Source organism: Tripterygium wilfordii, chromosome 4 (assembly GCF_013401445.1).
Source record: "Tripterygium wilfordii isolate XIE 37 chromosome 4, ASM1340144v1, whole genome shotgun sequence".
Classification (NCBI taxonomy): domain Eukaryota; kingdom Viridiplantae; phylum Streptophyta; class Magnoliopsida; order Celastrales; family Celastraceae; genus Tripterygium; species Tripterygium wilfordii.
In genome coordinates, this window is record NC_052235.1 from 7,319,925 (window position 1) to 7,347,072 (window position 27,148).

At 36.6% G+C, this 27,148-nt stretch overlaps 3 protein-coding genes across 6 annotated transcripts; all 3 read right to left on the minus strand.

Moving 5' to 3' along the window:
- Positions 1-1,463: 1,463 nt before the first annotated feature.
- On the minus strand, positions 1,464-10,140 carry LOC119997265 (cationic amino acid transporter 2, vacuolar-like). Its single transcript, XM_038844165.1, has 14 exons — positions 9,588-10,140; positions 8,787-8,988; positions 8,573-8,657; positions 7,250-7,390; positions 7,002-7,120; positions 6,816-6,912; positions 6,518-6,690; positions 6,316-6,382; positions 5,163-5,321; positions 4,391-4,658; positions 3,769-3,877; positions 2,829-2,941; positions 2,017-2,092; positions 1,464-1,905 (listed from the first exon to the last, which is right to left on the minus strand). Exons 1-14 carry the CDS (start codon positions 9,748-9,750, stop codon positions 1,749-1,751), a joined length of 1,929 nt encoding a protein of 642 aa, XP_038700093.1. The 5' UTR covers positions 9,751-10,140; the 3' UTR covers positions 1,464-1,748.
- Positions 10,141-12,250: 2,110 nt separating this feature from the next.
- LOC119996737 (cell division control protein 2 homolog A-like) lies at positions 12,251-18,543 on the minus strand. Of its 2 annotated transcripts, none has more exons than XM_038843482.1 (10): positions 18,323-18,543; positions 17,711-17,771; positions 17,486-17,582; positions 16,932-17,019; positions 16,229-16,349; positions 15,654-15,827; positions 13,863-14,026; positions 12,876-12,963; positions 12,740-12,793; positions 12,251-12,629 (listed from the first exon to the last, which is right to left on the minus strand). In XM_038843482.1, the coding sequence occupies exons 1-10, from the start codon at positions 18,526-18,528 to the stop codon at positions 12,540-12,542; spliced, it is 1,143 nt and encodes a 380-aa protein (XP_038699410.1). In that variant the 5' UTR covers positions 18,529-18,543; the 3' UTR covers positions 12,251-12,539. The 2 variants fall into 2 exon arrangements, with proteins under 2 accessions (XP_038699410.1, XP_038699411.1); XM_038843483.1 differs by having other exon boundaries at positions 12,284-12,629; positions 17,711-17,756; positions 18,323-18,437.
- Positions 18,544-19,032: 489 nt separating this feature from the next.
- LOC119996736 (cationic amino acid transporter 4, vacuolar-like) lies at positions 19,033-26,238 on the minus strand. 3 transcript variants are annotated; one of them, XM_038843481.1, is made up of 15 exons: positions 25,834-25,975; positions 25,369-25,475; positions 24,833-25,034; positions 24,404-24,488; positions 23,575-23,715; positions 23,249-23,367; positions 23,063-23,159; positions 22,428-22,600; positions 22,257-22,323; positions 21,843-22,001; positions 21,470-21,713; positions 20,716-20,821; positions 19,964-20,076; positions 19,594-19,669; positions 19,033-19,463 (listed from the first exon to the last, which is right to left on the minus strand). In XM_038843481.1, the coding sequence occupies exons 2-15, from the start codon at positions 25,412-25,414 to the stop codon at positions 19,307-19,309; spliced, it is 1,785 nt and encodes a 594-aa protein (XP_038699409.1). In that variant the 5' UTR covers positions 25,415-25,475; positions 25,834-25,975; the 3' UTR covers positions 19,033-19,306. The 3 variants fall into 3 exon arrangements, 2 of the variants coding, with proteins under 2 accessions (XP_038699409.1, XP_038699408.1); XR_005467927.1 differs by lacking the exon at positions 25,369-25,475 and adding an exon at positions 21,341-21,372 and having other exon boundaries at positions 19,395-19,463; positions 25,834-26,238; XM_038843480.1 differs by lacking the exon at positions 25,369-25,475 and having other exon boundaries at positions 25,834-26,235.
- Between the last annotated feature and the right edge of the window lie 910 nt (positions 26,239-27,148).

The following is a 27,148-nucleotide window of genomic DNA, read 5'->3' on the forward strand; positions in this document are numbered from 1 at the left end:
ACCAATTCCGATGTGGGATATTATTCTTGACAATTCATAAACAATAAAGGAAAAACAAAGTCATACATCAATGTCAAAAACTTACTCGAACTTGTGACACTGAGGCGCCAGTAAACCAACGTTGCAAACTTTTTGAACCATTAGAATAGCATGGCCGATTATACCCAGCCTTCCATGAATCTCGAGTTTGGTAACAAAAGTGCCTGCCACCACCACAATAATTTATCACATTTCACTTAGAAAAACAAAAATCAATCACGCCAAAACCAATTTGCATACCATCTGTATGAATCAACTCTCTGAGCACTTGACAGCAATCACAATGATAAGGCTCTGGCTCTCTGGGCCACTTTGGAAGTTTAACTCCCTTCCGAATGCCCGGATTCTTTGCCAGCAAACTTTGTCCTCCATTAATCATGCTCTGTTCTGGAATCGCCAATGGTGTTCCATGATTGGACCCTTTATAAGAGTTCCAAATCATAGGATCACTTGGGTGATGGTTATTGTTATTAGCATTTGCGATGCCAAAACCGATCGAAGGAGTAGGATCCGGAACATTTGGTTGATTGATTGAAGTTAAATATCTGGGATTCGGATCCGGGGTATTGAGTAGATTGATTAACTCGTACTCAACGTCGGCATTGATGACACATGACTCATTGTAAGGCACAACAACCCCCCTGGGATCCATGCAAAGTAAAGAATAATGAGACTCTGTTGTGAAGAAGACGATATCGAATCCGTCTCAAGCACCCATGTAGGTGCTTGAGAGAGGACAATTGTGAATGGGAATCTCTGTTCTTACCCCTCTGAAAAGTTATTAGATATGAGAAGGTGTTACAGAGGGAGAAGGAGGAGGCGCGAGTGGCAGTTAATAGCCGTTGAGACAAAGACGGTTTTTGATTTGAAAATTGGAAGTTTACATCCCAACGACACGACGTCGTGTCAGTAAAATATTAATTTTATGACTTTTTATTAGTCCCTAATTAGTCTATTTAACTTTTTTCTTTACAGTGTTGATTTTAATATAAGAAAAATATGCTGAAATTGAATTTTACATTTTTTAATTTAATTATTTTCAATAACTCCTTTTTTTTGTGTGTAAATAATTAAATACTTGCTTTCTTCATTGAAAGAATGTTTTTACGTGTTTATGGTAAGTTATCCATTTGAACTTCTTAACGCATATGCATGAGAGGTCGCAACATGGGATGTCGAACTTAACCAGCCTTTTACCATTGAGACGTAGTCTAGTGGGTTGTGCTTACGATAGATTCCCTTGTACCAAAAAAAAAAAAAAAGATGATATAAGATTGCCCAGGATCATCTTCATGGCGGATCTTTGCCCGGGGACTGATAGAATGCCACAGATAAACCATATGCAGTCTCATTATTGTAGATGAAGCTTTATTTGCATCAGAAATTGCTTCTATCAGTAACAAATCTGCATCAGAAACAAAACAGACACAGCAAACCACCGAGAAGTTTGTACTTCTATGGCATTTTCAAACATGACAAGTTCAGGGCAACAGGAGGATTGCAACCATCTCTTCCAATTCAGAAACTATTTACATTCCAAAGCGCGGTTTCACCTTACTTTAACATAGCATATATGTACAACAGAATGAAAGACAATAATACATACATAAAGGGAGAAGATGATCCCAAACATACAACAACAGACGATTCTTTTCTAATGGCAGATAAATCAGCACCCCAGGCAATGGTGAAGTGATTTGTGTGTTCAGCTAGGCTAAGGAGTCTCCAGAGTTGCGATAGATTTCATCAGCGTGCGCTGCGGGAACATAAACTGCGTCCAGTAGTGAGCTGTGCGTTCGGCCGTAGAATGCATAAACAAGTGCCCCCATGACTAGCCATACCGAAACCCGGGTCCAGGTGGCAGCGCTGAAAGTCGAGCACAATGGAGAACATTATACGGTTGTATCGTAATGAAGAATGCAGTAATCACTAAGTTTAGATGAATATATACAATAGATTGGCTGACTGGATACTCACCCAAGATTAATTAGTAGGTAGACATTGATCAGAATGCAAGCAATAGGTAGAAGCGGAACGAAAGGGCAGATGAAACCTGGAAAGAGAGAATTTTATTAACTGAACATTTTTATCCTAAAAAATAGACTGATGGATGATGACTATTAACAAATTACTAGAGAATAAATTCGACAAGCATTAGAGGAAAACCCCATGTGTAGGCAATAGGCATTACTTAACAACGTTAAATTACAAAGACTCTTTGACATAAAACTCCGGTGAACTAATGGTGGTACAAACAGTTCCATGGCATTTGGAACTAGTTCCTGTATATGACTTGACAACAGAGAATTAATGCAATGCAATTGCAGCTTATCTAGCATGAACTTATCTCAAGTAATTTTACACGCAGTTCTAATCTATCTCAAAAATATTAGGCCATAGTATCAAGCTAGATCTCTGGAGATCTCCACCTACTGAATGTATATGAGGAGCATAATTCAGCCCAGTATGAAGTATCCTGCGTTCATTAATTTCGAAAAAGTTGACCAATGAATAAATTTTCGAACTTCACTAGGCAAAAGTTCAAATATAAATAGCTGAAGGACCAATCTCCACCTACTGAATGTATATGAGGAGCATAATTCAGCCCAGTATGAAGTATCTGGCGTTCATTAATTTCGAAAAAGTTGACCAATGAATAGATTTTCGAACTTCACTAGGCAAAAGTTCAAATATAAATAGCCGAAGGACCATATCCAAGCAGATGACTAAGGAACAGAAAAGTATATTTTACTTTCATCATACAAAACATAACATAATTAGACACAAACCTCCTGAATGCCCAAAGCTATGCCTTGCATCATCTTGATCTATAAAGGTCAGCACAATCAATCCAGAGAGAAGAAGAGCACCACCGACACCACACAAAGTGAAACGAAGAAGCCTGATGAAGGAAAGAAAAGGGGGGAGGAGGTAAATAAAAATATGTAATAAGCAAAATTGTACACCAAACTTCCTGAGAGGAAACAAACAAATAATGTTTTTAAACGTCAATAGATGCACCAAACTATTGCAATCGTTACTCATTATACCCCTTACATTCAGATTACAGAGGAAATAGACACAATTAATTATAAGCAATTTACCAGAACTAATTTTCCTTTACTTAAATTTTTGTTACATGGCATCCAAATATTTTAGGTGTAACATATCTATTGAAAAAATTAAAAAAGAAAGAGTATTAAGTTTATTATTAGAAATTTATACAATAGACTATTACATTAATAAAAACTTGCAGCCTTTCACCATTTGTTCCTATTGAACGCTACACTCTCCACCAATCCTGTAGAGCCCATATATTTTCAGCATTTATTCCTGTCTAGAGGGTTAAAACTCTCCAATCCTATGCGTATAAGAGCCATTCTAAAAATTCATTTTACAAAGAACAATTCTGTATGATAGGCCCTATCAGAAACATGATGCTCCAAATATTAAGAATCATCAAGAAAATATTAGACTATGGCATATGAAATATTGTGGATCTTCAATTCAATCTAAGAAAACTGTGCAGAATTCTGACTTGATATTCTGGTCCCTCTTCAGCGAGAGAACCTTTAGATTATAGCTTTTAACAGTATTTTCATTAAAAGAGTTACTGATACTACTTTATGGTTTCCAGTCTTTTGCTGTGTCTTGACTAATAACATTGGGCGACAAAAATCTCTAACCAGAACATTGGAGCAATTAGTTAAGGACTTGCAATCAACTCACCCAGGAAGGCCCAAACTTGAAGCTGAGTAGGTAAGGACAAACACCCCCATACAAGTGAACATTATAGTCCAACCAGCAATTTTTCGCCTTTTCTCTTCACTTAGGATGCCTGCAGGAAGTAACAAAAAGGAGTGGAACACATATTTTAGCAGAGACCGTAAAGTTAGTAGATGTAAGTAGTTATGTATATGATATATCAATAGGTGAATCCTTGAACCTACTCAGAACTCAGTTAAGGAAAATGCAGACTGGTGTCTCCAGCCAGTCTGAGGGAGGAGCAATTGCCTCCTGAACTTTCTTTTTTTTTGGCTTTTCCTTCTCACTTACCAATACACAGGAAGTGCATTTGTGCTTTCTTAAAGATATTAAAGCTTAGTGTATATTGTGATAAATGTTGTTTACATATATCTGCATATCTGTATGCATGTAAATGAGTACCAGCAATACCAAGAAAATGGGACATATTACAACACAGGTTCTCAATGATATGGATAAATTTAGCCAAGCTCTAACCTTTCATAGTCACCTGCATATATGTGTGCACTACACTCTATATTTAAGAAAAACCAATGTCCAATAATGTAATACCAGAGGTTAAAGCACACAAAGAACTTAAATCTACCTTGAGCTTCTTGTTTCTCAGATAATGGAAGTTCAATTGTCGATCCCTTTTCGCCTAGTAGAGGTAGGGTACTGTCAACGGAAGTCCCAACATAAACTACAGGTTTTCCCACATTAATCTCCTGAGAACTCTTACTGTAACGCAGTGACACTGAATCAATTGACTCCTGCAGCGAGGATGGAAGTGGCACCTCATCTGGTGGGACATATCTGAGAATTAAAACAGAAATCGCTACCATAGTAAACGCAAGGAGTGTGCCCACACTAACCTGCCAAAATAAAAAGTAATATGAATGAATTCAGTATCATTCTTCGCATAATAAGAGATTATTCAAGAAACCAAAAAATCAGATCTGCAGGCTGACAAAGGAAAAAACAATCAAATTTTATTTAAAATAGGCACCCATGCTAGGTCACAAACTGGAAGATGTTCTTATCTAAGGGTAACAGTCATTCAATTTGGATTTCCATCAAAGCCATATAAAAAATTTAGATTCCTAAACAGCTACGTACTAGATTTGATACTAAAATATGCATATGCATGTACATATACACATGGCACACATTTGTGCAGTCAATGCCCATTACATGATTATAAAATTATTAACTTGTTTAGACATGGCATTATGGTGGTCTCAAACCAATTCGCCGAGGAGGCTGGTTAACCACAAGACAGCATGTTCACATCCAAGTTTAGATTAACATCACGGAAGGGAATCCTACCAACAAAGACATAACACGATCTTCATCCTAAATTTTTTTTTACCACTTACCATCCCTGCCAACTGTGAGACATCCATAAAAAAAGCCAGGACTGCAGAAACAAAACCCGTCACCAGTGTGCTCTTGATCGGAACTTGTGTGCGTTCGTTGACATCTGAAAAGAATGAGGGAAGTAATCCATCTCGAGCCATTGCCATCAGGATTCTAGGCTGAGAAACCCATAGAGGTAAGGAACATGAGCATTCCATCATTTGGACGTAAAACATCTCTTAAAAGGTAAAAGCAACTAATAAACATTGGATCACAGACCAGAAGTACAATGGTATATACCTAATGCTTGGCCTTGTGGATCTTAAGAGAAGCATTAATATAAAACAGGAAAGAAGTATACACAGTAAAAATTAACTATCTGCCAACTACAGACTTTTTAATCTGTTACCATGTAGCAGCAGATGTTCTCATACACAATGGTTTTACTTAAGCAACTCAAACTTAAATCAGCCTACATCACGTCAAGGTCCACTGTCCTGCTTTCCAGATGAAGACATGGAAAAAAATTTAAAGGAGCACCAGAAAGAAATTTCAACAATTTAAATCACATTTCGAATGGAATTCGCCCAAGCTCCTCTCATGTGGTAAAGTTATAACCCAGGTTAATAATTCATTCCAGGTATAGTCATGAACAATTAGACCCAAAGAAATCTCACAGAATTTGGATACTGAAGTTTCAACTCATCATATCACTTGGGAAGGAAAGAAACATCTTAAACATAAAATCTATAACACTTGGGACAAAAAGAAAAGAAAATTTTATCATATTATAGAGCGATACATAGAGGCGAATATGTGGCCAAGTAGTAGAATTGCAGGGGTACAACCTAGAGGTCACATGTTCAATTCCTGATAATAATCTCTTCATATATTATGTGGGGGCAAGGTCGTCGTACATCTTATCTATCCCCAACTCCATTATGCAAGGGAGTTGTTTAGTGCATTACATAGAGTATAAAATTATTATTTGCTCAAATAATTTCATTAACTATTTCCCAAGGATTCAAAGCATTCTGGAAATACAAAACATGGGCACTGACCATATCACAAGGGTACATCCAATCCTACTCCTGGTAACTCAAAACAAACATGCTCTAATATTTTTTTAAAAATGGTAGAAAAAGAAACACTTTGAGGATTGTATTTAATTACCTGCGGGAGAAGTGAACCCATCAAAGTAGAGCAGAGGGCAGTAACAGCTCCTACAGTAATTATATACCTGGAATTTAAAAAAAAAAAATGAAAACAATGCTCAAGATAAATTTCAATTCTAATCTTCTGAAAAGACTTCCAAAAAATAAGGGGAGGGGGAAGCTAAATGTACAACAGGGTTCGAGCAAAGTAATTTGCTTACGCTGCCCATTGCATCCCGTGGTGTGTGAATGCAGAGGAGATGGGTGTGTCAGGATCCATTGAATAATACGGGACCAGACCCACAATGACAATGGAGACCAACATGTATAATGTACAACAAATAGACAGTGCAAGCCCTATACCCAGTGGCAAATCCCTTTGAGGATTCTTCACCTGCCAGAATACTAAATTAGAACACTTAACTTCATGTCCACAACAATAATGACTGAAGGTACATGTATGTGAACTACATTATAGGTAGGGGTTACAGACATATTCAGAAAAGGAAACATATGTACCTCCTCAGCAGTGCTGGCAACAGAATCGAAGCCAATGTATGCAAAGAAAACTGTTGCAGACCCAGCAAGCATCCCATCTACTCCAAAGGGAAAGTACCTGACAGTTTAATGATAATACATCAAACATACAGTCTTGGTCAAGAAAATTACCATGTATTAGAGGATACAGCATGAGATTCCATTTACCCAGTAGGGAGCTCATATCCAGCCCACCCAGTCTTGAACCCAAGATAGCCACCAGCTATTATGACGAAAATCATAGCACACACATTTAATGTGGTGACAATTCCTTGTGCAAATGTGCTCTGCACAAGAGCATCTTCATAATGAATAGGAGAAACAAAATGACCTTAACCAAAGCCTGGTTTGATAAAAGGAAGTGGGAAAATAATTAAATAGATGGAAGAAGTAGAGAAAATAAAAAGACAACATACCTCTTTAATTCCCACACAAAGGAGTCCAGTGACAACAAAAACTAGAATTGCAGCACATGGATCAACCACAATATCAATCCCAGGAATATACTGACGAGCGAGAAAAGCAGGTAAACTATCTTCACCTCCAAACAGCAATGCCTAAGTTACATAAAATAAAACATAAAACAAATAAGATTGAAAACATATCAATACAGTGGAACCTGAAGTAAAGTAAAGAAGAAAACTATTCCTACATCCACAATGCAATGCCATACATGAAGATCAAACCATAGTTACCAGGAACTCGGTACGCTCCGGGTCGTGATACGGGTACGGGAACGGGAACGGGGTATGACACTTGATTAATTTGTGGTACGTTTGGGGGTAGACTTAATTGTTACGCTAGTTGGGCACGTGGTACAGTTTGAAGAGTTATTGGGGTCACTTCTAAATATTGAATGAAATATAAAATTAAATATAACATATTTTACAATCTACCGCGCCTTCTCTGATTCTGTCGTGGGGTAACTGTTTCTCTCTCATGCATTCCCAGTAACTATCTCTCTCATGCATTCTCTCTGGTTTGAGTACTCCTCTCCCATGCCTTCCGCTTCTCTCCAACGTCGTGAAGCATCGACCAAGTATGATTTTTGGGTCTTTTCTGGTTTGGGAACTGTTAGTCTGTACGCTGTCTTCTACTCTTCTTTGTTCTCACATCTCAATCGATTTTTGGGTTTTTTCATGGCAGAATTTTGGGACGCTACTTTAAGCGTCCCAGGTCGCGTTCCCGAGCTTCCCAAGTCGCTAGTGTACCCCGAATTGGGACGAACATTAGGGGGTAATGACCGTTCCCGGTAACTATGGACCAAACCCATGTGCTATATACCATGTACTTGTGAAAAAGTAAGTGTTGCAATATATTCGTGAAAAAGAGTTCCTGCACCTTTTGATGCACATGAAAAATACTAGTTAAGAGAAAGGAATTGGGTTATAAAACTGCTCAAGAGATCAAACAACCTTGCCTTTGCCTAATATTCAAAATTCATACTCAGTTGAGTGCACTTCATGTTACATGTAAATACTTAGAAATGTAACTATTATAAGTCAATGAAAAGAAATAAAGAATAACAGATGACACTTCATAACAGGCAGTGGAATCCAGATAACAAACAAGATGCAATTTGTCACTAAGTGATAACACACTGAAAAACTACAAGGTTAATCCATTACAGCTTACCAGTAATCTAATGTTTTCTAAATTGCAGTCTATCTTTGAAGAAACAATGATGACCATAAATATGCAAACAAAAACATCAAGTCAAAGATAAAAATTCACTGAACCAGATTTGGAGATATGCCACGAGCAACTGCAGAACCGCCAATTGTATATTCCAATATGAGAGCCCAACCAATCAGCCAAGCAACGCTGCATAATAAATTTTCTTCAGTATTTTCTAGGGGAACAACAAAACACTAAAATATTACCATGAGAAAATGATCCCTATAAGTGGCATATGAGCAAAGGACTACCAAACTAGAGAAGTAAGAGTAATACCCCTCTCCAACACAAATATACGAATAATGATAGGCACTCCCGGCAGATGGGCAACGGCTTGCAAGTTCAGCATAACAAAAGGCCGAAAGAGCAGCAGCGATTCCAGCTATCAGAAAAGAAATGGTAAGGGCTGGTCCAGAATGCTGTCTAGCAACTGTTCCAACAAGAATATAAACTCCAGCTCCAATTGTAGAGCCAACACCTGATCAACGCAGTAAGAACTATATAGTGAGACCGTATACAAAATGTGAAGATTAAAGCCAACAAATATCAAAATAAAAGGTTGAAACTAAGCAAAGTCTGACATCTTCCTTAATAATTTGTGATCGAATATACAATATTCATAACAGAGAAAAAAATTTCTTAACTTTCCATGGTATATACGGTAAAGACCAGAGCTAAGAAATTAAAAGCTTCATGGATACTGCTGAATGAAAAACTAATCCATAAATTGCATATCATTATATTGATTGAAACAAATGAGACTATATATGAGCATATAATTACAATGATTGAAACAAATAAGGCTATACATGATCATACGTTTAAGTCACTCTATCAGAATAGAAACATAATGATTATAAACAATATCAATAATCATATTCTACAGAAGGCAATAAGGAGAAAAATCAACTACACCGTTACTACATCATCAAATACACAAACGTTATGTTCAAAATTTTTGACAATTAACTCAAAGGCACAAGCATATATTGGCAGAAAATCCAAAAGACGTGCAAACATATAAAAGTAAGTAAACTCTCATCCAAGTTTTGTCCAAAAAGATCGTAAGAATAGTACCAATAGCAATTAGGTGAAGAACAGATAACTCCTTGGCCAATTGGTGACCAACCCCAGCCCTGGCGTGAACAGAATCCACCTGCTTCCTCCTCACCAAGCTCCTCAAACCACCACTCCAAGGAGAACCCCCACCCTCCTTTTGTGAATCAACAAGATAACCCATCAAGCAAAGAATCACAAATTTCCACTGTAAATGGAAAAGTTCACCGCTTTTTATTCTTCTTTTACGTAATAATAATTATCATAGAAGAGGGTATCCAAATTTGTACATAGAATTGCAGAAGATATTGTACAGAAACCCAAAAACAAAAACAAAAACAAAAACCTATGCTATAAAACCTGCCCGCCAATCCCTGACACAAAGATTTGGGTAAGATAACTTTGATGAGTCCTATAAGGGTTTTCGAGAGGGAAGCGGGCAGATTCCAGATTAAAACAGAAGATTCTGTGTGAATGTTCTTTCGGCTGACTGATTTAACGTAAGGAGAATGAATAGAAGGAAAGGAAAGAGCCCCCTGATAATTGCTGCAAAAGGAAAGTCTTCACACGCTATCATTCTCCAATGGCTCCCTGCCCCCTGCCCGTTGCCCGTGGCTTAATACATCAAACTTGGCTGAGTTTATCGTATTGCACTATTATTTTTTTTGTATTTCCTAATCAATCGGAGCTAAATTGGTCGTTGGAATGTGTGTAAGAATGCAAGATCCGATGGGTCCCACTTCAATTCTTTTTCCCTTGCTAAATTAATTTCACTTTTTGTGGGGTTGAATAATTGGCGGCAACAATTTTCTTAAATAGCTGAAAAATTAATTAATTTCTCATGGATTATATAATGAAATTAAAATAAATTATTTAGTGTTATAATATTTAGACAAATAAATTAAATAAGTAATAATCTTTCTTAGTTTTTTGATATATTCAATGAAATACATTGAATACAAAACCCCTTTGTCAACTTTTTATTGGATGATGCATAAATAAATATAAACAAAATTGAAAAAAAGAGGTAATGGGGCAATGTAATATATATGGGAAAATTCTTATTTTTTTTATATACCTATTCTATTAGAATTATCAGATCCATGGTAGATCCCCCCCTGGGCATTACTACTCCCAAAATGGAGTAAAAAAATAAAAGCTCCATCATGACGTTTAGCATTAATGCAAGCGTTTGGGAGTGCTGTGAAGTGAGTTAGGGTGCTGCAAGGTAAAAAGTTGTGGTGCTGTGAGGTGAGTTTTGTTGATAAAAAGGGTTTGACGTGTCACAAAAAACTGTGATGTTGTGAGGTTAGGTGCACCTAAACGCATTCTGTTGACAAAAAACGTTTGACGTGTCACAAAAAACTATGGTGTTATAAGGTTAAATGCACCTAACCGCAGTGCAAACACTTTGTCAAACCGCTCCAATGTTATTACTGATTGAGTAATGAGTTGTGCAACTCCTAATTGGCTGTGCGAGTAATGTCCTTTTTGTCTATGAATTCTCATGTGAAAATCTAATTTAAAAAAAAAAACAAAATAAAAATATCCATGAAAGATATTGAAGATAATTGGACAACTTTAGTTGGGGTCACTCCATTTCCAATGGATCAATGAGTGGTAGCAAAGGTAATAAATCAAAAATAAATTAATAAATTGGATTAATGGAAGTCAAAAAAATAAAAAATAAAATAAAATTGAGAGGTAGATGGATGCCCACGCAAGTAGAGGCTGCTAATTCATATTGAATGAATCAACGAACATACCAAGAAACATTGAATCATGTGTCGGCAACAGAGCAGACAACAAAGTTATGGAATCCACGTTGAGAGTTATGTAGTATTTATTTATTTTTATATATATACCTACAGTATGTCATTGTGTTGTGTGGAGGGTTACATAGAACTTCACGTTAGCGATATAAGAATTTACAAACGCTAACAAAAAATTACAAAACCGAAGAACAAATATCGGGTAACACCGAAATGTACCCAAATAATCTTTTATTAACAAGTATTTTGGAAATAAATAAAGATAGAATACTATTAGAAATCCTGGCTTACATGTTTAACAAGAATGGGATCCATTAGGAGCTTTGTGACAAACATGAGAATGATGGGATCTTTTTGATGTTATAGCACAACAGAAACTCTTTTCTTTTAATCCATATATTTGATTAATTCACATTTGACATCGAAAACAAGTTATATATTTTCAATTTTGTCCAATTGACTCTAACTCATGCCTCCAATGGTTGTTTTGGTCAATGAAGAGGCGAAACAGAGGGGTGATCTACGGTAGCCGAATCAACCCCCTCTCTTTTTCATGGTGGTTGCATTGCCTGTGAGGCGTTTTTCCAGTAAAATGAGCAATTTTTACAAATCCAAACATTTTATGAAATTTGAAAATTGTCGAGTTGAGAGATAGGTTGATGAGAAATTTGAAAATTGTTAGTTTCTTTTGCAATTTATGAAACATTTTAGGTAGTTTTTGCAAATCCATCGCATTTATTACATTTTGACAGGCCAAACACTAATTTTTTGTCAACACAATTCATCCCACCTCCCCACGATTTTGGAACACACCTCACCACACTAGGTTAAAATACAACACACTCTCAAACCGCAAAATGGACCCATAATCATAAGATACTTGCTAACAAAAGATTAGCACAAATCAATGAATTATAATGAAATCATAATCAATACTCCAAAAACTTCAACATTACCAACACAAAGCGAGTTGATTGTGATTTTGGTTTATATTCCAAACATTCCAAAGCAAGATAGCTAGCTATAAAGGACAAGGGATTTTCTCACACCAATCAAACCAACCAGGATTGAATTTCAAATATTTTTGAAACAAATCGAGCTATGAAATGAAAATTGCATTTTCTCAAAACAAACCAAAACCCAGAGATGTTACACATTAAATATTGACATTTTCCCAAGGAGGAAGATGGGAAAAGGGGAACTAAGGTACAAAACCAATATCCTTGAAGTATTCATGCTCCAGAGCAGCCCTGGCTGCTATTCTTTTGCTAGGATCCAAGCAGAGCATTTTCTGAAATGCAAACCAAAAATGAGAGAGAGAGAGAGAGAGAGAGAGAGAGAGAGAGAGATGCCAACAAATGAGGTTCCATATATATAAGTATGATAATAAGACCAACTTACACAAAGAAGATCAATTCCAGCCGAATCAAGATCTGGAACAACAGATGCCAAATCCTACAAGTGAAGCATACAACTTTGAATTTCTAAAGAGTTGTAACAGGAGATATTTGTTAACAACAAGAATCCTCAAAATTACCTTTGGAAGCCACTTTGGGAAAGCAGTTTTAAAATCAGGCAAAGATGTCACTCCAGGCCATGTATCCTCATTTGGCGTACCCAAGATGCTTCATAAAAAAGCAAGTGGATAATAAGCAAAGATACTGGGCATGTTTTAGAAGAATAGTGTTTTTCACCAAGAGATCTTTATAGACATAATTCCTTAATTATAGCAGTTGAGATTTCCCGCGTAAATTGAATAATTAGTCATGTTCCCTATGCAGTTACCACACTTACTGATAGCAGTATAGCACCATAAACTAACATCTCAAAAAGAACTAGTAAGCATGAGGTTTCATAAACATGCAAAGCTGAGCCACTAGTGGAGATGCCATGGTAAAACTATGAAGCCCTGCGTTCCTTCAATCTAAAAAATTATGGATCCACACATTCAGAAACTAAAAGTATAATGATGGATCTAAATGGAAAAAATCAGACATTGCATGGTCTTTTTGTTACATCCAAGCAATAAACCAGACAACATAACATTTCAGATGAATCATTTCTCAAAACAAAACCCAAAATGCTTTTGGACTTCTGATAGCAATTTCGAGAAACAATCATAGTTTCATACAGTGTAGCAGAAGAAATGAATTTCTAAGCCACATATATTTCTAGGTTGAAAAGGAAATTGTATGGCATCAGCGTTTGCCATTAACTTTCAGCTGCTGTATTTTTCAATTATTTCAGCTTGTCTAATCAAAGGGAAAAAAATTTGGACAGGCCATATGCTGCAGCTTGTTGAGAACCACTACCATAATAAACGGGAGGGGCCTTATATTGCTCAACATTGTAGTACTTAACTCATACATGCTGTGAATATTTATATCCAAACAGCTTATAAAGTGATTTCAGAAAAAACAAGTCATTCGGGGGATAGCTTCCCACACTCTGAATGGAGAAATGCAATATCTCATATCTGTATACAATTATAACAAGGGACAGCAGTGATTGGAAGTTATAAAACCTGAAAATCTTGAATAGTTCATCAATCTCGGAATCCCCAGGAAACAATGGCCGCTGGTTCACCATCTCAGCAAATATACATCCCACGGACCAAACGTCTACAGGGGTTGAGTAATGACGAGACCCTAGCAGTATTTCTGGTGCTCTGTACCATAAGGTCACCACCTAAAGAGAACCATTGGTTATTGAAACCAGAAATACAATGATTGATGGACATAAACTTAACAGGGGAAAAAAGCAAGCATCTGGCTTTCTTCAAGAGCCACTGAATTAGTTATATCAAGAGTTGGCATTTATCCAGTGATGTTATATCACTCGAACCAAGACAAACCAGGATAATAGATTTAATACAATTCTCACCAAAGGGCATAAACTTATATATCACATGTTTACCACAAACAGGCACCATAACAGTTTGATCTTTCTGTTTTAATCATATGCCTAATAGGCACGGGAGCCACCGCTATTTTTTGTATTTCAAATTTTTTGCATTGTTGGTTGTGGCAGCAGAAATAAACTTAGAATTGAAAAAAGATAAAAACTATAATTTTTATCATCGACATATAGAGTTCTTTTCAACTCAGTCACCTATGTTTAAAATCTCTCATTTTGGTCACCCAAAGAAAAATTTCTCTCAGGCTTGGTCACTCCAAAACCCGAAAAATCTTTCATGGCAGTCGGAGAGTTCAAGTGGGATTTAATATTCATTTTTAAGTTTTACGTGGCTAGAAAAAGAAAAACAAAAATTAATGACATGACAAGGAAAAATTAACTAATCAATTAATTGAGAAAATTTAATTAATTAATTTTTACATAAATAACATGTGAGGTGTGATGTGGATGAAAAAAGGAAAAGCTAATAAAGTATGTTTTTCAATAACCATTGATTGTATAGATCTGGTTTTAGTGATTCCTACACCTTCGTTGTACAACTTTTTAGCATCTCCATTCCCATATCAGCCCATCTTGCAATATCCAAGTCATCATCTACCACAGCCATCAATCCAGCCACAATACTCATCACCTCTACCATGCCCATGCCCATGCCCATCACCACCACCACGGCACCACCACCACCACCACCACCAATGTAACGCTCAATACCATCTACCACACCTGCAATCCAACCTAATACAGCCCCCGAAATACACATAACTTTGAGCTCAAGGTCCTCTTTATTCACCGACTCTAATAAAGATGAAGGTTATAGAAATAGAAGCAACAAGATAGACGCCCCTGCCCAAAGAAGGGTGCCAAGCTTCTTGTATGAAAGGAAAGTGAGGAGATTTGAAGCGACGGAACAAAAACCTTTTGATTTAGTCATTGAGGTCCAGGGTACTAATGTTGTGTAGAACCTTGATTCATTATACAGAGATGTCAAAAACACCAAATACGATCCAAAAGGGCTTGAATTGATATTTGAGATCAAAGTTAGATGCAAGTGGACAGCGGAGAAGAAAATTTGGGGAAAATGGGGTAGTCGAGAATTTTTCCATATCATCGTTTATTAACCTTTTTTTTGGACACGTCATGTCTCTAATTTCATTTTTTAAGATAACATAATATTCAAAAATAAATATTAACTGCCACACGAGCACTCCATCTGTCAGCTATGAATTTATAGTGACAGAGTGGCCACTGGTGAGAAAAAATATTCCTTGGATGACCAAATTAAGAAATTTTAAACAAACGCCAGAATAAGATTGCATTCAAAGCTTCAACAGCATATAAACTAATAACCATGGAGCACGAAACTCAGGAAAGGAAAGTTAACACCAAGACAAAGTGTTACCTCATGAGTAAATGTTCTAACGGGTATACCAAAGGCTCTAGCCAGTCCAAAATCTGCAAGCTTTAGTGCATTGGTACGACGATCTATTAGCAAATTCTGCGGTTTCAGATCCCGATGGAGAACTCGATGAGAATGACAATAAGCAATGCCACGGAGAATTTGATATAGAAACGTCTGCATAAGAAAATACAAAATTAAATTCTGCGTGACATCGATATCAGTCATCAAAATGAACAAAAGCTATAAGAACAACTGATCAAGCAATCACGCTTACTCAGAGTAACAAAGACGATAACAAAAAACATGAGTGCCATTCTAGGTGCAATCTTGACACATTGCATATCTGTCCAACAAGCTACAAGGGTGATTACTGATTACACATATATTACATGTGGTGGTAGCAATAAGAGGCTTCACAAGACATGGAACAACTATTCCTGAAGAAAATTATCGACAAGAAAAGTATATTCACTCGCTGGATAAGTACCTGAATGGACTCCAAAGCGAATAATTTGAATAAAATAGTAGTATCTAAGGAAGAATACAAAAACCTCAAAAGAAAAAATCTCACTTACTTTTACCAGTCGAGGGTCCTTTGAAAATTCTGGGCATGAGTCCATGTGCTTCTTCAAATCCAACTCCAGATACTCAAAAACCAAGTAAAGGCGTTTCTCACTGTGTACTACATCCTGCAATCTGTCACCTCAATATATCAATCAGAAAAAGTTTCTAATAAATCCTTAATGCATAAAAATATAGAAATACATACAAGAACTTATAAAATATTACACAGATTCAAAAAACAGCACAGCCACAAAGTAAGGTGGATGGAAAATGGGAACAGAGCAACTTCCAAAATTATCAAATTTCATAAACAATCTGATTACCGAGGTAGCATAAACTTTTGTTGTTCCAAGGAATCAATCCATGTTGCCTACATAAAAAGACTCTTCAAGAACATCATGCCAAGAGAGTTTGTAAATGTCCCTAAGTCTCCTACATAAATATGAGGTTCAAACTTCAAAGTCATTTGAGCAAAGACAAAGCTCCTCCTTTGACTCTTGAAATGCCCCGAAAGGACCTAATACTCAGCCAGTTAAAGGGTAACTATTTGCGTACCTGATTAAAGACATATTAAGAGACCGCCCGGCCAATCAAGTAAATAAGACAGAAGAAGCAAAACAAAAAATTTCACCAAACACAACAGGCAATGTACTGAATCCAGTCCCATAAGTTGAAAGGCTAAATCAAACGCTGGCCATCTGACTGAAAATGTACCTAACAATGTTGCCGTGCTGCATTTCCTTCAATAAGGAAATTTCTCTTATGGCAGTGCTTGGTACACCTTCATCCTCCTGCTGGAGGCCTATGTAGCACGGACACGGACACGGACACGCGACACGACACGACACGGACACGCGGACACGTGATTTTTCCAAAAAGTAGGATACGGACACGTTGGGGACACGTTGATTAATTTTTTTTATATTTTTTATATATATACATATATTTCATTTCAATCAATATGGTCCAAAACAACAATACATTAAAACATAATATAATTCAATTAAGATAGTTCAAAAAATCAAATATCTTATAACAAATTAAAAAATAATTCAGTAAATTAAAAACAAAAGACAAAAACGTGTCCCCAACGTGTCCTCAACGTGTCGAAAACGTGTCCAATATTAAAAAAAAAAATAAAAAATCGGATACTCAGATTCACGTGTCCCAGACGTATTTTGAGCGTGTCGGGACGTGTCCGTGTCCGACACGTGTCGGACACCGACACTCTGACCAAAACAGAGTGTCCGTGCTACATAGCTGGAGGCGGATCTTTTTCAAGGCTATAGTCTCATTTGTCGCACGATCACGGGCCTTGTAGACCACACCATAAGTTCCTTCACCAATCTTTTCCACTTTCTCATACTGTCATTTTAAGCATTAAGCATCACAACCCAGCGCCAACAATTATGAATACATTCATGCAATGAGGAGCTAAAGACAGCTGTAATATGATAGACAAACATTGAAACATATCTACACAAGTCAAGTACCTGTTCCATCCACTCCAGTTGTAAGGCCTCCGTAAAACAATTTGTTCTAGGGGCAGCACAGCCGAAGAAAGGAAATTTCAAGTTAGAAAGTCATCAACACAGATAAATGATATACATATGTATTGCAGAGTCTAATATATAGAGTCACGTTAACAAATATAAATATCCTTTGGAGATCTTCTTAATCTCATTTTCAGCCTAAAATGTGACTGCAAGTATATCACTGATTTTGTCCAAATTATGCTTACACACAAAAGACATTACATTCACACTGATCAATTATTACAGTCCAAAATTTGACTATTATTCTCATCGATTTAACTAAGACACATACATTACATTCACTCTTATAACAATAGATATGGTGCGTTGATACATATGGAAATTTATCAGCGATTCTCTCTGATTTTACTACTTATGTTTAAAAAGAACGTTAAACATCAATCGATCCCCACCCAGTAGGCTTTAGTTGCTGAACAATCATGACTGAATTCACAAAACACATTTAGATTTTGGACTGAGAAGAAGGAACCCTAATATTGAAGACACAATGAGAAGCTGAATTACGTGAACATGTCGTTAGGGTTTTGCGTAGACAGAGATATGACTTACCAGAGACCAATCCAGGATCTCTCCGCCTGTTGTGGGTGTGGGAGGCTGAACCGTGAGAGACTGACTGGTAGGCGACTGATAATGCTTTTCACATTCTTCTTCTGTCTGACTTGGAATGACATACACGTGATTCTCACGTGAGCAGTTACTAAAAGGAGTAAAGGTAATAATAAGGTGAATCTACTCCACTCATGATTTTTCTCCATTTTTGCCTAAATTAGGGGAGTGAACCTACCAATCACATTGTCTAATGTTGAGGACTTTTGGCTTTTGCATCAACATGGGTTTGTTGGGAAATTATTCAATCGTTGTGGCACACCGTCTTATACGTTAATGTAGTGTATTAGAATTAAGGAATGGTGTCAATCCTCGAGTCAATGGTTCTGACACACCATATTATATACTAATGTGGTGTACCAAGACCATAGAATGGTGTCAATCCGCAAGCGATTGGCCTGTGAATTGATATCGTCCGCGAACAATTGGCTGCTTGATATCATCCACGAGCGATTGGCGTGTGAATTGATATTGTTTATTGATTCTGGTACACTGTATTAGCATATGAAATGAGGTACTAAAACCATTGAATAATTTATCAGGTTTGTAAGTGTAATAGACCAGTATCAAAATATATTTGATCACATACTATTGGGCCGGGCCGGGCAGGACCAGAAGCTTTGGGCCAATTCATAACCCCTTTAAACCTTAAGTGAGTAAATAAAGATGAAGAATTTCTCTTGCCAATATCTAAACAATACAGAAACAACACATTTTGTTTCCAATTGAACTCCTGTTACATACACTCCTACATTGCAATTCTCCCCAGATCAGACTACAACAATTCAGAGGAGACTGATGTCATGTTCATCAGACATCAGCCATACAAATTTTACAGTAGACAGAAGATAAATGATGGTATGCAATACAAGCAGGAATTCTTCTTCTTGATGAAGTAAGGGAAAGCAATGTTTGTTGCTGCACATTCTATACCAAGTGATTTGATGAGGCGCGATGGATCTCGTCTGCAAAAGCCGAGGGCACGTAGATTGCATGTTTCAGCGAGCTGTGGGTTCGGCCGTAGAATAGATAGACTAGTGCTCCTATTGCCAACCATATTGAGACGCGGATCCATGTGCCAGCCCTAGATGTTCATATGTCAGAATCAAATGACCACAGACCTTAAACATGGATCAAAACTCATAAGTCGTATTAAAAATAGCTCAAAATGCTCTTACAACGAGGGAAGACAATACGGTTGTCCAATCACTCACCCAAGATTAATTAATAAGTATGTGTTGATGAGAATGCAAACAGCAGGCAAGAATGGGATGAACGGGCAAAGGAAACCTGGTAAGAGGTAACAGAGCATCTCGTAAGCATTAGAGATTTTATGCGCAAAGTAGCTTTCATCAGCAGAGATGAAAAGTTAAATTACCACCAAAACATGCATTCTTCTTCATGAAATTCATCAATTCAATTTTAATAGTGAAACTGTGTTAAACTTAAAATTTCACTCACTTGAATTAGTAATTTGTTTCAAATTACCATGGGGCCTTAGAGAGTTTAGCATGATGGCAGCATGTTCAGACAAGTCAAATTAAAACCAACTCAATTTCCTCAACATTATATATTAGAGCATACCTCCAGCGTGCCCAAAGCTATGCATCCCGTGATCCTGATCTATGCAGGCCAGAACAATCAAGCTGCACAAAAGAAGAACTCCACCCACCAAATACAATGCAACATGAAGAAAGCTGGTGGAAACAAAAGCAACCATGAAGCATAAGAACAGAATCAACCATGAATTATAAACCAAACTTGGGCCTAATCTTGTAGCTTTTTACCACAGATAATGCTGCAGACCTTCTTTTTTTTTCATTTCCTTTCTCTTATTTGGCTCTAATTAATGTTGCGAAAAAAAAAGTGCTATATTTGTTTCTTGATAAGAAAGGTAAAATTATGTCAAACCGAACACAATTTCCAGTCGACAAATTACAAGAACATGGAAATCTCTTAACTAAGATTCCTAGAGAGAGCCAAACACCTCTCCCATGAGTAGGATAATGTGCAAATTCTAGAGCTATGTGCCTTCACAGTATGTAGGTATACGCTGCATTAACAAACTCATAACACATACCAAGAACAACGGAAACTGTAAAGGTCTCCAGCTCGAATGAGGAATAAACATCACAATTTTATGATGTTAAGTAAGCTATTATGCCATTGAACGAAACAGAGTTGTTGATTCTTTTGAAATGGTGATTCTAACGTACAAAGTACCAATCAGAAGCAGAATTACTTGTCAAAAATTGCATATAGTTGAATGGAATATGAGAGAAAAATGGCTTTTAAGATTCATTATCAAATGCAGAGAAGTTCAATGACTAACAAACCTATGTAGCCCTTGAGCTGAACCAGCCAAAGCAAGGACAACAATTCCTATGCATAGAAGGGCTATGCTCCAAGCAGCAATTTTCCACCTCTTCTGTTGATATTCATCTACGTAACCAATTGCACCAAAATAGAACATCAGTTGGCATGACATAGAAAGTAGAGGTGGAGGTATCCATGAGCTGGAAAGCAAGAAAGTACATTATCACCAAACAAAGATTAATTTCTTGATTTTTAAATTGACAAAAACCACGGAAAATTACATTATGGACAAAGAGGACCACACCGGGAAAATATATGGCTAATACAAATCTTAAAGATTTGTCTACCTATTGCCACGTGAGTCCTGCAAACTCACATGACGTGAAACTGTTGTTGGTAACCCACCTCTTGGTTCGCCTGATGAGTAGCCTAGGATTTCAATTCCATTTTCCATTTCTTTCTATTCATTTTTGTCAAGCACATAATAAGATGAATGTATAAATGTATTAACTACCTGTCAGAATTCTTAAAGAAAAAATTCCAGGTCTCATAGATATCCTTAATTATTAAAACTATTGTTACATGTTGATTTAATCATTCATCAATCAAATTAGCAAATTCAAAATAGTGAGCTTTTCAACAAACCTTAAGTCCATCTTGAAAGTGCCCATGGGTATCTAAGAAAAGAAATGAAACCTTTTTATGTAGTTATATCTTAGTGCCGGGTCATCATTGTTGGCTATAAAGACCTGAAAGCAGCAAAATTAGTGGTACCTTGACCTCTATTTTTTCCAAGAAGAAGATATTTAGCCCAAGCATCGCTGTCATCAGGTGAATATTGACTACTTTCAGGAAAGTCATTGTCAGACTTTTGCATATTAATACTGAACTGCTGTGACACTGAATCAATAGTATCTTGAACTGATGATGGAAAAGGCACTTCATCTGGTGGAACATATCTGAGAATTAATACTGAGACTGCGGCAGCAGTGAAGGCAAGCAGCGTGCCAACACTAACCTGCACCCAAGGAAAGGACAGAAAGGGAAGTCATATCTCTTACTAAATTTCCATATTTTTTGGATTCCTGTTTCATCTAAATGTGTTTTTTCACCACAAAATATCTCCAGTTCAATCAAGTCAACTTACCATCCCTGCCAATTGTGAAACATCCATAAAGAATGCCAACACTGCAGCAAGGATACCAGTTGTCAATGTGCTCGTCACTGGAACTCGGGTGTGTTTGCTGATATCTGAAAAGAAGGATGGAAGCATTCCATCTCTTGCCATCGCCATCAAAATTCGCGGCTGTGGACAGAGGTAAGATGTACAAAAATCAAGGGAATCTGCCATTTTAATAACTGATAAAACAATCTCTTAAACAAACACTTTTTAGCTTGAGCTTAGCGTGCCTCATAGAAAAATCATGAAAAGATTAAGTAAAAAGAACAAACAATGTCGTTATATATCTGAACTCATTGAGACTGAAATAATTGAGTAAAGTTGAAAATCATTCCGATAATACATAATGATTAAGATATTAATGATGCACTACTTATGTACCTGAGCAAGAAGCGATCCAAACAAACTCGCACAGAGAGCGGTCACTGCCCCAGTTGTTAATATATACCTATGCAAGGAAACATTAAAAAAAAAAATTACAAACACAGTTTCAGAAGAACCTTCAAAATTAAAGAATATACTAGAACATCATAAGAAAATCATCATTCTTACGCTGCCCAGTGCATCCCATAGGTAGAAAATGCCGACGAGATAGGGATGTCTGGATCCAACGCATAATATGGCACTAGGCCAACAATAACAATGGATACCAACATGTACAGAAAGCAACACGTAAACAAAGCCATTCCCACACCAATGGGTAAATCTCGTTGAGGATTTTTCACCTGCGTCATGATAAAAAGTGATGATAAGGTTCAAAATGCTCCACGAGCAGCAACTAATCCGAATACTTATACCCATAAGTTGTACCATCAACAAATCAATTTGAATAGAATATGGAAGAATAAAGATTTTTTGCTCAAATTACTCATGTATTCTAAAAAACAAAGTTATGTATAATGAAATCCATGACAGCAAGTATATGTCCAAAAGCACTACTTTTACAGGGATAGTTTGTCAGGAAGCCTGACAAAAATGTTTACATCACAGAACTTGAGCAGTTTAATCCACCACGTGATAGATATGTATGTGAAAAACATGTCATAACATGGTTGTTATCCATGTATTATAAAATTTGTTTCTTCATAGATTTATAAATCATGATGATCAAAGAATATAGATTGAAGAATCCTAATATCTCTTCTTACTCATCATGCAGAAATACTAAGTCAGGTTCAGATTAGTACCTCTTCAGCAGTACTGGTGATTGCATCAAAACCAATGTATGAAAAGAACACTACTGCTGACCCAGAAAGAATCCCATTTACTCCGAAGGGAATATAACTGAAATAGCAAAAGAAAAATATGAACTAGATCTATTAAAGAAGTATAAAAAGCACATGCCTTTGTCGACAAGATAACACATTCATTACCCGCTGGGAAGTTCGTATCCAACCCATCCAGTTTTGAAAGCTAAACATCCACCGGCTATTATGATAAAGAGCAAGACACACACATTCATTGTTGTGACAATGGTTTGTACCAATGAACTCTGAAAGGTTAAGTAATTGTTTATAGCATTTTATATTTTTTATTTCGAAATAAAATGCAACAACGTCAGCAGATCAAGCCTTAATGCAGATATTTGGGATTTACAAGGGCTTCATAAATCCCAAGTGAAAAAACTACTCGGAATGCACCCTGTGAGTCTTTTAATCGCTAAGACAGAGACAGAAATCAGGAATAAAATTGCAAGTACCTCTTTGATTCCAATGCACAATAGCAAAGTGAGTATAATAACTAAAGCCGCTGCACACGGATCAACCACACAACCAAGACCAGGTATGGTATGGCGGGCCAAAAGAAATGGCAACTTATCCTCCCCTCCAAAAAACAACGCCTGAGAGGAAAAAAAGGAATGATCAAATGGCATTTTAAAAACTGAGGATATCCCTCAATTCTACATTCCATGTCTGTCAAAAATGAAAAGAAAAAGCAAATCCTCTGATATCAAATAAATGCATTCAAATACAATCTAGAATGGCTAGTGATTAGTTTTGGCTGCAGCGATTAGCAATGCATATGCATAACGCTAACAGAAAAGCATACATGCACTGATGCACATATGTATTTCCTAATATCTTGGAAGATCCATTTTCCAGTGGGGAACATAACCCAACTGTTGAGTGATTGAAATCTCCAGCTTCCTCTAAGGGTCTGTCTATCAATTACGTCAGAATCAAATTGCAAACCAATAATTCATTGGAAATGATAAAAATTTGTCGTTCATTTTCCTGAAATCCTCAAATTCTAATATTGGCAAATATCCCAGCTACCATGAAATGTGAAAGTCATAACTCTCAAAAGTCGAATCTACAGGTGAGAAATGCGATTCTAATCCCTTTACTTTGATGAGAGTTCCTCCCCTTACCAGTTTCTAACTCCCACATCTCACTTCAAAAGGAGACAAATAAGATTTAAATAATGCTCTCTAAAGAAGGAAAAAAAAAAAAAGAAGACATTTTTTCATATTAGGCTCAAGAATGAGCGCAAAGGTGACACCTCAAGGCAGAGAAGACATATCTTACCAAATTAGGGGTTATGCCACGGGCTACAGCTGAACCACCAATTGTATATTCCAGAATCAGTGCCCAACCAATCAACCAAGCAATCCTGAGATGAATTTTTTACAAAAAGTTGCTGACAATAAGGTTCTTAGTAAAACACATCCATGGCCCCATTTATTTTCCCTGCCCCATAAAGGGGAAAAAAATTGTGGAGGGTGAAGGGAGATGTGGGCCACCAATTTCTCCTTTCTTCAAAACTAATGTAATAACATCTTCAAGATCACTTCTTAAAATTAATACCTCAAAACAGAAATGTATGGCCTTCAAACATCAAGATGTTTTGCCATCATAGAACCCTAGGATGTTCTTAAAATGAAACCCATGTGAAACATGGTGTCAATGTATAAGAAACAATTTGGCAAACCAATGATCCAAAAAGTCCAAGATTACCCTTCTCCAAGGCAAATGTATGTATAATGATAGGCGCTCCCAGCAGATGGGCAGCGACATGCAAGCTCTGCATAGCAAAATCCAGAGAGAGCAGCAGCAATCCCAGCAATTAGGAATGAAATAGTAAGAGCTGGGCCGGTATGCTCTCTAGCAACTGTTCCAACAAGAATATAGACTCCAGCTCCAATGGTTGATCCTACTCCTGATAAAAAGGTAAGCAAAAGGAATAGGAATTTCAACATACAAAAAATCATCTAAAGCCCACAATTTAGTCGAAAGTGAGATAAAAGCAAACCTTGATGCAATCACGTAAGGCATAAATTCTAAATTATATGCAGTGAAGATATCAAAATTCCCAGTTTATCTTTCCTTAGTAACAACTAAAGGAACAAAATCCATAGTTGTTCATTTTTTCTAAAGTGCAAAGAATAAAGAATTTTAAAACCCCAAACAAAGTTTCGCACCCACTGTTTTTAGGATCATATAACTCACAGACTAAAGCAACTAATCATACGAACACTGGAAGAAAAGTATACCTGGCCCATTACTCTTAAGTACCACGTTTTGAATGCAACTCCGCATACAGCAGATATCATTTAAAAGAAATACCAACGCTCAAAGAACTTGCATCTAGTATATGCCCCTATCCATCCACCAAATAATTGAAAACAACATCATTAACAAATGAACCCAAACCGAGGATAGTTCATCACGAGGGAAGTAGGCGATCATGAACAGTGTAAAACAAGACACCACCAACCACAGCTAAAATTGATGAATGCCCCAAACCCAGTTCCAAATTACAGAAAAGAAATATATTATTGATAACGGATGGAAACAAAATCGAAACTACTATGCAGTAAGAACAATAGTATAGACCCGTCAATATTAAATTAATACATTAATTCAAACGCACCCAATTACCAAATGAAAAGCAAAACAAGTGCATAAGCACAAACAATAAAGCATGCCGAAGTTAGTGGATAATCGAGATAGATTACCAATGGCGATCAGGTCAAAAGCAGATAACCTCTTGGCCAACTGACGGCGGCCCTCCCTATCAGCATGAACAGAATCGACTTGCTTTCTCCTAATCAAACTCCTTAAACCCCATGAACTCTTTGCACCACCACCACCACCAGGCTGCATATCAACAATCCCACGCTCCAAATTTTACACCTCCTTTTCTACTTCTATTTAAACCTCTAGAGAACTCAATTTACACTACACCCATGAAGCCGTTTATGCCCAAAAGATTGAATTCAGTGAATAGTGTTACAGAAAGAGAGGCAGATGAATGAAGAGCGCGTAGATAAGGAGAAAGCCAGAGAAGATATTGTAGTTGCGTGCTGGAAGAGGGCTCTTCCTGCCCTCTAAGCCGCGACGATGATTGAATATTGATTCGTGAATAAACGTTTCTTAAATATTATCTTATAACTCAAACATTCAACAGTTTTCCGTAAATGCAATTGTTGTTCGTAACTTTTCTTAAATATTAATTTGTCCCCTTTTACAGTTTGTTAATCGCGAGTGTTGATAGTGTTACTGCGAAGGTTGTCAAAATCGGATCTTATATAAATTCGGGCAAGATCGGATCTTACATAAAATCGGTGAAATGCATCAAAATCGAAATCTTACATAAGATCTGTAGAAAGGCATGTAAAATCGGATTCTTACATAACAGAGGTGGAATGCATGTAATATCGTCAGTTCGTCAGATTTTATAAAATTTAAAAAATAAATATAAAATAATATAATTACTTATTTCTAAATAAATAATTAACATTATATAATAGACTATAGTTTATAGATAATAAAAAATTCAAAAATGTGATTATTATTTATTTATAGACATGTTAATACTTCATAAAATTATAATTTTTTAAGACCTCCTGAGAACTATGAAAAGCAAGCACAATAATTATGCAAGATTATATCATGTTAGTAGGTTAGAATCAATTTTTCAACAAAAACTAAGAGTAGAAACATAAGCACATGATTAATAGACCACAACCCATAAGCTCCATGACTCCATAAGTCTATAAAGGTTAAGATCGGTAAATTCGATAAAATCATAAAATTGATAAAATCGGATAAAATCGTAAGGTAAGATCGGTAGATCCTTATCAATTTTGGAATTTTACATCGATTCGAATCGTTTTGGTTACCTAAGATCGTACCATCAAAATCGAGATTTTGACAACCATGATTACTACATCCAATCACTAGCAATTGGGTTGGACTAATAAATTTGTAACACCCACTAGCCCAAACACATTAAAACATTGTTCGCTCTGAGCCAACCAAAGCTCTCAC